The 12211-nt window shown below is 44.2% G+C and overlaps 1 protein-coding gene across 1 annotated transcript; it reads right to left on the bottom strand.

The window, feature by feature from the left end:
* Positions 1-6840: 6840 nt before the first annotated feature.
* On the bottom strand, positions 6841-10853 carry SOWAHB (sosondowah ankyrin repeat domain family member B). The gene has a single exon (XM_020988382.2). It carries the CDS (start codon positions 10399-10401, stop codon positions 7795-7797), a length of 2607 nt encoding a protein of 868 aa, XP_020844041.1. The 5' UTR covers positions 10402-10853; the 3' UTR covers positions 6841-7794.
* Between the last annotated feature and the right edge of the window lie 1358 nt (positions 10854-12211).

Here is a 12211-nt window from a genome sequence, read left to right on the forward strand (position 1 = left end):
AGGAATTATTTTGCCCAACTATATGCCAACAAATTTGACAATCTTAGTGAAATGGATACATATTTACAAAAATATAAATTGCCCAGATTAACGAAGAGGAAGTAAAATACTTAAATAACCCCATCTCAGAAAAAGAAATTGAACAAGCCATTGATGAACTCCCTAGGAAAAAATCTCCAGGGCCAGATGGATTTACATGCGAATTCTATCAAACATTTAAAGAACAATTAATTCCAATACTATATAGACTATTTGGGAAAATAGGTGAAGAAGGAGTCTTACCAAATTCTTTTTATGATACAAATATGGTGTTGATACCTAAACCAGGAAGAGTCAAAATAGAGAAAGAAAATTATAGACCAATTTCTCTAATGAATATAGATGCAAAAATTTTAAACAAAATACTACAAGTAGATTACAGCAACTTATCACAAGAATAATACACTATGACCAGGTAGGATTTATACCAGGAATGCAGGGTTGGTTCAATATTAGGAAAACTATCAGCATCATTGAGCATATCAACAACAAAACCAACAGAAACCACATGATCATCTCAATAGCAGAAAAAGCTTTTGATAAAATACAACACCCATTCCTATTAAAAACACTAGAAAGCATAGGTATAAATGGAGTCTTCCTTAAAATAATAAATAGCATCTATCTAAAACCTTCAGCAAGCATTATATGTAATGGGGACAGGCTAGAAGCATTTCCAATAAGATCGGGGTGAAACAAGGATGTCCATTATCACCACTGTTATTCAATATTGTACTGGAAACCTTAGCTTTAGCAATAAGAGAAGAAAAAGAAATTGAAGGCATTAGAATAGGCAAAGAAGAAACAAAGCTATCACTCTTTGCAGATGACATGATGATATACTTAGAGAATCCTAGAGAATCAAGTAAAAAACTACTTGAAATAATAAACAACTTTAGCAAAGTTGCAGGCTATAAAATAAACCCACATAAATCATCAGCATTTCTATATATTACCAACAAAGCCCAACAGCAAGAGAGAGAAAGAGAAATCCCATTTAAACTTACTGTAGACATTAGAAAATATTTAGGAGTCTACCTACTGAAACAAACCCAGGAACTCTATGAACACAATTATAAAACACTTTTCACACAAATAAAATCAGATCTAAATACTTGGAAAAACATCAGTTGCTCATGGGTAGGCCAAGCTAACATAATAAAAATGACAATCCTACCTAAGTGAATTTACTTATTCAGTGCCATACCAATCAAACTACCAAAAAATTATTTTATGGAGTTAGAAAAAATAATAACAAGATTCATTTGGAAAAACAAAAGGTCCACAATATCAAAGGAACTAATGAAAAGAAGTGCAGGAGACAGTGGCCTAGCAATTCCAGATCTTAAATTGTATTATCAAGCAGCAATCATCAAAACCGCCTGGTACTGGCTAAGAAATAGGGAGGTGGATCAGTGGAATAGGTTAAATATGCAAGACACAGTAGTCAGTGACTATAGTAATCTATTATTTGATAAACCCAAAGACCCCAGCTTCTGGGATAAGAACCTACTCTTTGAAAATAACTGCTGGGAAAACTGGAAAAGAGTATGGCAGAAACTAGCCATAGACCCAAATCTCACACCATATACCAAAATAAAGTCAAAATGGGTTCAGGACTTACATATAAACGCTGATACGATAAGTAAACTGGGAGAACAAGGAATAGTTTACTGATCAGATCTATGGAGAACAGAAGAATTCACAACCAAACAGGAGATAGAGAACATTACAAAAAGGAAAATGGACAATTTTGATTACATTAAATTGAAAAGTTTTTGCACAAACAAAGCCAATGCAACTAAGATTAGAAGGAAGGTAGAAAATTGGGAAAGCATTTTTATAACCAGTCTCTCTGATAAGGGCCTCATTTCTAAAATATATAGAGAATTAAGACAAATTTATAAGAACACAAGCCATTCCCCAATTGATAAATGGTCAAAGGATATGAACAGACAGTTCTCAGATGAAGAAATTAAAGCCATCTATAGTCATATAAAAAAATGCTCTAAATCATCATTGATTAGAGAAATGCAAATGAAAACAACTCTGAGGTACCACATCACACCTATCAGATTGGCCAACATGACAAAACAGGAAAATGATAAATGTTGGAGAAGATGTGGGAAAATTGGAACACTAATACATTGTTGGTGGAGTTGTGAAATGATCCAACCATTTTGGAGAACAATTTGGAACTATGCCCAAAGGGCTACAAAAATGTGCATACCCTTTGATCCAGCAATAGCACTTCTAGGGCTATATCCCAAAGAGATCAAACAAATGGGAAAAGGACCCACATGTACAAAAATATTCATAGCAGCTCTTTTTGTGGTGGCAAAGAATTGGAAATTGAGAGGATGCCCATCAATTGGGGAATGGCTGAGCAAGTTGTGGTATATGAATGTAATGGAATATTATTGTGCTATAAGAAATGATGAACAGGCTGACTTCAGAAAAACCTGGAAAGACTTATATGGTCTGATGCTGAGTGAAGTGAGCAGAACCAAGAGGACTTTGTACACAATAACAGCCATGTTATGCAATGACTAAGATTGTTAAACTGAACCCTTCTCAGCATTACAAGAATCTAAGATATCTCCAGAGGCCTCAGGATGGAAAATGCTGTCCACATCCAAAGAAAGAACTATGGAAGTCGAATCGCTATCGCTTACTTTTACCTTCTGTTGAGTTTTGTTTCATCTTTCTGATGGTTCCTCCTATTGGTTTTAATTTTTACTTACAACTTCACTAATATGAAAATATGTTTAATGGGTATGTAAATGTAAAGCCTATATCAGATTGTGTACTGTCTTGGGGAGGGTGGGGGGGAGGAAGAGGGAGAAAAATTTTCAACTCAAAAGCATATGGAAGTGATTGTTGATAAATCAAAATAAATCAATAAAATTTTAAAAAAGAATGAAAAAAAAAGAGAGAGAGACTTTGGAAGCAAGTATTATATATATGGAATATTGCCTTCAGCCTCCCACCCAAATAATCCTTTCCCCCTCCACTTCTGTCAGGAACAACAAAGCACAACTCAGAATCTTATGTTCATTAATTGTCCAGGTGCTAGGAATGATCCAGATTCTTGCAGATTAGCTGGTGGTTTCTGAGCAGGGGGAAATGTTATTTTTTTTTTCATTTGGTAGGAAACAAAGATCTTAGAAGCTTTGAACTTAAGAACTCCCCACACTGGGACCTGGGGAACTCCCAGAGACAGATGTATGCCATAAGAACAAGTAAAACGGGAAGTATGATGGAATAAAGAGACATTTCTGTACCCACAACTCAAGGATTTCCAGGTGGAAACTATCCATCTGTTCTGCATAGATACTTTTCAAGGAGCTTTTAGGAAGCTTGAAACAAATAAGCACCTGGCCCCTGGAGACCACAAGAAAGTGTAAGATGACATAAACATAAAGATTCTATGATTATAGGAATGAGAACAAAACTACAACTGTGAAATTAAATGTCTGTTTTTCTTTGCATGAAGCTGGGAAATTAATCCCTTCCCATTTGATGCCTTTTCCTTTAACCTATGTAATTTCTTTCCATCTTTGAAAAGAATTTATTAAATAATAAGATACAAGGCAACCGATGATATATATAAACAACAAGGTAAATAGATATAAAATGCTCCATTGTATAGATGGAAGTATACACAGCTCTCTACCCTAGAAAAGGAATGTAAATTTTGATCACTGTAACCTGGCAAAATATCTTGGGGTTTATGGGCTAGATTTCCTTCTTAAGTACCAGGCCTTAAACCTAAATCACTCTGGCTCTCATTGATTGGCCCACAGTAGGTCCCAGCCCAAGCCCACCTGGTCATTGTTTGGGCATCAATAGCTTCTATTTTGGCCAGAAACCCGGAAGGTCTTCCCCTCCCAGATTGATTTTTTTTTTGGCTAAATGAGGCCATTCTTTACCTCATTTCTTATGTAATCGGAATAGGCATTGCCTCAGTCAAACTCAGATCTGGGAAAGACCTTAGCTTAAAAAGGCCATGACCTCCCACTGCATCAGTCGTCCTGATCTATGTCTTGCCATTGGACCCAGATGGCTCTGGAGAAGAAAGTGAGGCTGGTGACTTTGCACAGCCCTTCCTCAAGTAAATCCAATTCATTTGCATATCATGCCATCACCTTCCTGAAGTTATGGTCCTCTTCAAGAATGAAGGACAATGTGTGACCCTGGGCAAGTCACTTAACCCCATTGCCTAGCCAAAAAACAAACAAACAAAAAAAGAATGAAGGAGAGACAGCAACAACATTTATTACAAAATACTATAGTCTGAGGTGCTTGGTCTGACCCAAATGGGACATCCTAATCAGTCTTTAACTATCAATTTCCAAACAATACCCTACACTGAAATTTTAAAATCATTATCAAGGCTCTATCTAGTTAAGAAAAGGCCAGTTCAGTCCTGGAAGGACCCCTCCTGACATGATTAAAGTAATGGTCAGACTCGAGGAAGAGAGAAGTCTGATAAGTTCAACTTAATAGAAATGTCTTGAGTTCACCTTTGACCAGGTAGAAAGGAGACACCTTCGAGGGAGTGGTTAAATAAGGATGGAATGATTTTAGAAAAATGATTATCCAGGGAAGAACAAAAGTTAAGGGACTATTGTTTCATTTGATAAATCAAAATATTAACTGACCTTTCACCTTTGGTCTGTGACTATGTCTTCTCTTAAGATGCAATTTTTGTCTTAGTTTAAGAACATTATAAATTGTAACTCCAAACTGGCTTGTTATAGAGAAATTTTTGAAAGTTGGATACATTTCTATGTCTTTTCTGATTTCTCTCTCTGTATGCAGAGAGACTTAGAATTAGAATAGTTAAATTAATAAATTATCTCTGTCAGGTTTGTGCCCAAAAATGAAAAGCATTTTTCTCCTGCCACATATGTATTTGATGTTAGGATATATGTGTTAGAAAGGAATAAAGTACAGATTATTAAAATACACAGATAATTCAAAGTTTAATTTTAACTAGCACTTTTTACCTGCTTCCCCCTGCCAAGAATCCCTAACAGCCAGACCTGATCAAAAAAAGATCAAATTCAGCCCTCTTGTCTTCCTGTTTTGATTGTTTCTAAATAAAAATCTATGCATAATTTAGTATTGTCATCCATGACTATGAAGCAGATTTGTGTCATTAGTGGAAATGTCCTCTTCTTTTTCTACTCAAAAAAGGCTAAGTAGCCTTACAGGCTTGGAACCTAAAAAACTTGAATTCTCAGCCAGATCCATGAAGCCAAATCAACATTGTAGTCATGCTTTTATAGCTGGAAGACACTGCATCTCTTGGGTTCTTTACATTTGATCCAATTGATTTGCATCAAATGCCTGAACACTACAAAACTGGAACTCTGTGAAATGGAATAGGGGGCTGGGGAAAAGCATAATGTTTAGTAATAAGGATGTTAAAACAGGAAAGTGCTGACACTGGCCCATTTCTAGGAGGGCAGTATTTAGTTGTTTTTCTAGGCGTGAAGCTTTGCTTGACTGAACCATGTACATACACACCCTTACTTGGACTAGACCCCCTTCTGAACAAAAGCATGTATTTGTAAGAATATTTGTCCAGAAGGAGCAGCTACATGGTGCAGCACTGAGCGAGAGACAGAGACAGAGAGAGAGACAGAGACTACTTGGCCAGAGTTGGGGGATCTAGTCTATAGCCAGGGAGTGGAAGAGATCTGACTAGACTAACTGGTCCAATCGTGAGACCATGTCCTATCCTCTAAAGAAGGCAATAACCCACTAATACAAGTGCTAGCAATAAATCAGGCCTTAAAGAAGACAAGAATGTGGCAGAACCAACATCTGGTTTGGGAATATGAACACAGGCCAGTGAAGCTTTCACAGTCTACACGAAATCTTTCCTGAGCCCACCAATAGCAATCCTAGAACCCTAAAGGTGGGAGGGGCATTAGCAATCTGATTGGTCCAACCTACACATTGAAACTGAGGCTCAAAGGACTTACCTAAGGTCACAGCAGCAGCTAAGTGGCGCCGTGAACATAGTGCTGGGTCTGGAGCCAGGAAGACTTGAGTTCAGATATAACCTCCACCGCTTAATAGCTGTGTGACCCTGGCAAGTCACTTTAACTGCCTCAATTTCCTCAACTGTATGATGGGGATAATAAGAGCACATGCTTCACAGGGTTATTGTGAAATAGTGAGCACAATGCCTTGTGCTTAATAAACGGAAGTTTCTTTCCTTCCACAGTGAGTTTTCAATAAATCTCTCAACTTGTATGTTATTATGTACCTTCCATCTTTCTAGTATTTCTACATTTTACTCTCCCACTGAATTATCCCCAAACTCCATGCCTTTCTACTGACTGTCGTCCATGCCCATAATACTCTCCCTCCCTCCCTCCACAAGCTGGCTTCCCTCAGGACATAGCCCAAATCCCACCCTCTGCAGCAGGTCCTTCCTGTTCTCCCTTACTGCTAGAGCCTTCCACCTACTACTGTATATATCTTATGTCCCGCTTTAGGCTGAGCGCCTTAAGGACTGGGACCCTGTCTTGACATTTCTTTGTATCACTGGTGCCTAGCACAGTGCCTGGCATATAGTAGATGCCTAAGAACACAGAGCCCTAGCTTTGGGAGCCAGACGAATGAGAGACAAAGACATTTCCTACCCTCAAACAATTTTATAATCCAGTATGGGAAACAGGACACAGAAAGCAAAATGTGCTAAGTGCTTCTCTATCCTAAATTGCAAAACTTTTATTGCTATCTAATGGTGATTGAACTTGAACACAAATGAAACACAAACAATTTAAAATACTGCTTTATTGCAACTGTCCATTAAAAGACTGCTGAATAAAATTAACATTCCCCTCTGCCATTCATTTAGAATTGATATTTTTTGCATAGAATTATATTGTGTTTCTATTCATTCTTTCTATTTATGGCTTGAAATCTTTCTGTCCCATTGTAAGGTACATGGGCTAACTCATCTTTCCTAGAATAGATTTGATATGATGTGCTTCCATCAAAACAATCTTCACTGGACACATATTTAGTGCAAATTAAATTTTTGCTAGCAGCTCCAGAAATTGTATTTCATTTTCCCCCATGTGGATAAGGCAATGTTCTCCCTTTAACTCTCAATTATTCAGTATTCATTGTAATCAGGAACTCTGAGATTGGCCATTCAAGTTTGATGCATTGGGGTGGGAGTGGGGGGGCACTTTGGGGTTGGAGATCATGATTAATCAGCCATCCTTCCCACTTAATCTAAAAGGGGGTAGTGGTCTATGAATCCTCAAGGGAGGTCTTGGGAAAGATTTATTGTAAAGAATAAGGGGGAGAGGGTATGGCACTGGACAGAAATATGCTGAGCCACAGTGGAAGTCTCTGAGCCCTGAGTGCCTTATCGGCTCTCCTGTTGAGGCATCTGCTCAAGAGCCTGATACTTTGATCCGTGGTAATAAAGGATTGTCTGTGCTGAGTTTTTCCAGACTTCTACCTTGGCCCCATGTCTGCCATTCCTGCTTAAGAAAGCAGAGCCTTCAACACTAGCAACTTCTGGCAGAGCTACTAACACAAGTCTAGAGAGATGTGCCCTCTACATAAGCCAATTGTCCTCATTGACCTACCCAGTTCCCAGTTCAAGATTCATCTTGAGTCCTCTAAGTCAGGAGTAACTCTGATCTTGGCAGAGTGTGGAGGTTGTTCACGGGGTCACCCCAGATCAAGAAGTCTCTGCACGTTTGATCGAGGGACGCTTCAGTCACTATACTCGTCTCTGTCCCCTGATGTTCGGAATTTGTCATACTGGTGGGTCATTTTCCATCTGTGGTGCTGACTTTTGAGTAATGCAGCAAGGGAGGTCTTTCTGCTTATGTTCCTTGACACATCATGGCTCTTGGCCTTCCTGGTGGGTGAAGAACTTCTAACTAAGGAACGAACTGGGAAAATGGGCTTCCCCCTCGGGGCGCCAAGAAGCTGCCATATTTCCCCAGTGGTACTGCTAGTCAAATACTGGCAAGGCTTCTTCCCACTGCTGTCCCGTACATTCACTCGAGAGCCCAGCCTCTGCACCAGAAGTTTGATGATACTCTGGTGCCCATGGATGGCAGCGAGGTGCAGCGGGGTATACCCACAGCTGGACCTCACATTCACATCAAGAACGATCCCTGCCTTTTGGGCCCCCCTGACCAATTCCTGAAGGGCCTGGAGAGCACCGTGTTTGGCAATCCAGTGCAAGGCAGTATACCCAGTCAAAAAGTCTTTTCGAAGAGCCAGCTGAGGGTCTTCCCAAAACAGAGTCAGTGCCTGTACCCATGAGCCACTAGCTATTCTCACAATCCATTCATGCTCCCGGGAGTCCAGGGGCACTAAAGAGGATTTGTGTGTGGAAGGTCTGACTGAAACTAAGACAGAAGACACACCCCCAGGGGGAACCCAAATGCTACCTGCCAGTCTTTGCTCTGATGCGGCCTTAGAAACTGTTGGCTTCAGGGCCAAAGGGGCATCTACCTTTGGAGAGGGCACTGCTCCTGCCCTAGACAACTTTCTGGATCGGGGTGGCCGACGGTTCCTTTTCACCAAGTCTTTGTCCAGCAACTCCTCATCAGAGGAGGATATTTTGTCCCTCCCTGCCCTGGAACTTCTCCTCAGAGATCTCTTTAACCTGACAGCTGGCCAGGGAATGGGGTCTTGAGGCAGGGTAGAGGACTCCTTGGGTTTTTTGGCTGACATTACAACAGGACCATTAACTCTTTCTGGGATATGTTGGAGGGAGTAACCACTTCTAAATATGGGTCCCTGGGATTTATTGAGAGGAGTATTTTCCTGCTGAGATTTGATAAAATGCCCAGCTAGGGTCCTGAGTTTTTCCTGGGCTCCATTTTCCAGGGGAACTTTTGAGGCTTCCTCTAACTCCCCTGGAGACTCCCTTGGGCCACTGGTACTCTCCTCACTGTCATGGCTATCCTCTTCCACAAAGTTCTCCAGGTCCTGGAGGTCTAGTTGACAACGGATGCTCCGAAAAACTGAAGACCCAGCAGGTAGGAGAGGAGGGGAAGCGGGAGGAGGAGGCGGCAGCCTCTCCGAGTCTGGGTCCTCCCCACTGTAGGGTGCCCTGGCGAAGTTCTCAGGTAGCACACACCAAACCCGGCTGGGACTTAGCCGTGGCTTTTCTGCAACACTGCCCGGGCAGGGCCGGCAGTGGTTGACCACCCACTCCCGGGTTCGTTGCTGCTGCTGGGCTACATAGGAATGTGGTCCACTTAGGGTCAATAGCTCTGACCTATCCCCAGGGAAAGCAAGGGATGCCAAGGAAGGGCTGGTCTCTGATGCCCTGAAGGTTTCTGTGGCCAATGGTGAGTGCTTGGTGGATAAGCCAGTGCTAGAATGTCGGGTGCCTTCGAGTGGTCCCTCCGATCTGGGTTCCGGGGCCTGCTGCTCTCCCAAGGGAGGGCTCCCCTGCGACAGGAGGTGTGGCTCTGTGGAGCCAGCCCAAGGGCTATCCAGAAGCCGCTCCCGGCAGCCCCCTGGAGTCCCTGAAGCAGCCAAGCATATCCTAGCCTGGGGTGAAGGGTCCGCAGCAGCTGCCTCCCCCAGCCTCCCGGGGCTGCAATCACCTGCAATCCCGGTTTCGGTGGACTCTGGAGCATCCCCAGGCCTGGCAGAGAGTCCATTGCACTCTATTTCCGGAGCTGAAGTTCCTGCACCTGCCGGCTCAGTTTGTGGTTCCTTCTCCCGAGGCTGCCTCCCGGCCCGCTGAGGCTGGGGCTGTCGCTGGTATTGCTGAGGCCGGCGCTGACGGTGCTGAGGCTGGAGCTGGGGCTGAGATTGGTGCTGCTCAGGCTGGGGCTGTTGCTGAGGGGGCTGGCGCTGGGGTTGGTGTTGCGGAGGCTGCGGCTGCTGGGGCTGAGGCCGGAGGCGGGGCTGATGGGGCTGGGGCTGTTGCTGCGGGGACTGGGGTTGCTGCCGCTGCCGAGACGCCCGGCGCCAGCTGCCCGGGGAGGCGGCCGGGGCTCCCGGGGGGCGCGGCTGCAGCTGCTTCTGTTGCTGCGGTGGCGGCTGCTGCTGCTGCGGAGCGGCGGGCTGGGGGTCGCCGCGGGGCCCCCGCAGCCCCTCCTCCCCTACCAGGTCCCGGTACCTCTTCTTGAGCACCACGCACTTGGTGCCGTCGGGGTCCTGGCGCACGGCGGCCACCGAGTTGACGAGGCTCTTGAAGAGCTCGCGGCGCTGCTGCAGCTGGCCCGGGGGCGCGCTGGGGTCCCGCAGGAAGCTCTTGAAGTGCCCCAGCAAGGCGGCGTTGGTGACCCGGCCCCCGGCCTGGCACAGGAAGTCCAGCAGCTCCTCCTGGCTCAGCTCCCTGGCCATCTTCCTCCTCCTGGGCGCCGGTGCGTGTCACCTGCTCCAGGGGACAGGCCCGCCGCCCTCCATGCGCTGGAGGCGCTGGGGCCCGGGGCCCGGGGGGCGAGCCGGGACTCCCTGCGGGGGTGGCCTCGGCTCGGCCCACCCGCCTGGCTGGCCGTCCGGGGCGGCCAAGGTGGCCGGGCTGGGTCGTGCGTGCGCGGTTTCACCTGAACCCTTCGGGCTCCTCCTCCTTGGCACGGGGGGAAGGGCCGGCTCGGCCGCCTCCACGCCCTCCTCCCGCTCTCGGTTTCTGCCCCCACCCCTCCATGGAAGATGAGTCAAGCCCGTGTGAGCTGGCCGAGAGTGGGGCTGCAGGTGAGGTGCGAGGAGGGGGCGGCGGCGGGCGCAGAGCCACTGCGTGGAGCTGTGCAGTAGCCCCGGCCACCTGGAAGGTGGCTGCCCGCAGGAGTCCTCCCCGCCAGACGCAGCTCTGCAGAGACAGAGAGAGAGAGTCAGTCAATAAGTTATGTATGCAGTCGGCCTGGGCAGTTTACCCTGATATTCCGCTAGTCTCTCCCGCTGGGCGCATTGCTTAGGTATTAGGGCGGGGGAAGGGTAGAGAAGGATTTCTGGGTCCCTGGGGCAACATTGCTGGATCAGTCACATTAGACCCTTCGCAAGGCTCTCTTGATATGCAGATACTGTCTTTACTTTGTAATGAGATTACTTGCTCCTTTCTTTTACTTCCCGAGTGATCCTCTGTCTTGACTGTTAATTTATATATGCTAACAACTGTGCCTCTTTGCCGGATTGGATTTCTTCTTTGCTATTTATCGGAACGAGGGAAAGAGGAAAAGGAGGTAAGGGAGAGAGGGGAAAAGAGAAAAGGGAGAAGGGAGAAGGAGGAAGGAAGGAAATCACACCTAGGGCTGAATAATAGCTACCATGATTGATCATGAAGTTAAAGAGAACGTAAAGGAGATCATTCAGAATAAAAACAGATTGTCTTGCTTTTTTTTTTTTGCAAAGAGGAAGCAGATCGGTTTTTAACATACGCCTTGTTAAATTATTTTCCGCATTCCCTAGCACATAATGAACCTTTTCGTTCATTCGTTCGTTCATTCATTCATTCATGCCTCTGGGCCCTTTCCTTCTCCAAAATTTTATTTATCAAGGTGGGGGTTGGAGCTTCCCCCCTCCCCCATAGTCTCACTTAACTTCAGCATTCCACACATTGCAGGAATCTCCTAATCAAAAACAGGGTACCGGGAAACTAACTATCTTTGAGTCTGGAGTTAGAAAACCAGGATTCCAACGCAGGCTTTCTCATTCCTCTTCTCTACAGTAAGAGAGGTGGCTTAAATTGTCTTTAAAACTCCTTTCAGCTTTAACATTGTAAACCTGAGTAAATACTTATTTGTTCATTTCATTTTTTTTATGCATTTATGGATATCTGCACTTTTTCTGCATCTTATCTGTCTTTACAACTTAACATTTCCTCATGACTATTGATTTTATAGCACTTTTTGTCACCCTTCTCCTCTTTCCCTTCATTTCTATTTTTTTAATGGTTCAGATCTTGCACTCCTTTTACATGAGCACATTATTCCCTGAATTGCCTTCCTCAGTGGATCTCACTTTTTGTTCATTTCACTTTAATTCAGGAGTTCCTAACCTGAGTTATATGAACATGATTTGTTACAATTGATTGATCACTAGATGGATGAAATGACAGATAACTTTCATTATAATTGGTTTCCTTTATAATACTATGTATTATCTTTTATGCATTTAAAAGCTTTATTCAAAGAAGGGTTCCAGAGGCTTCACCAGT

This window comes from Phascolarctos cinereus, unplaced genomic scaffold (assembly GCF_003287225.1).
Source record: "Phascolarctos cinereus isolate Bilbo 61053 unplaced genomic scaffold, phaCin_HiC Scaffold_9;HRSCAF=440, whole genome shotgun sequence".
Classification (NCBI taxonomy): Eukaryota; Metazoa; Chordata; class Mammalia; order Diprotodontia; family Phascolarctidae; genus Phascolarctos; species Phascolarctos cinereus.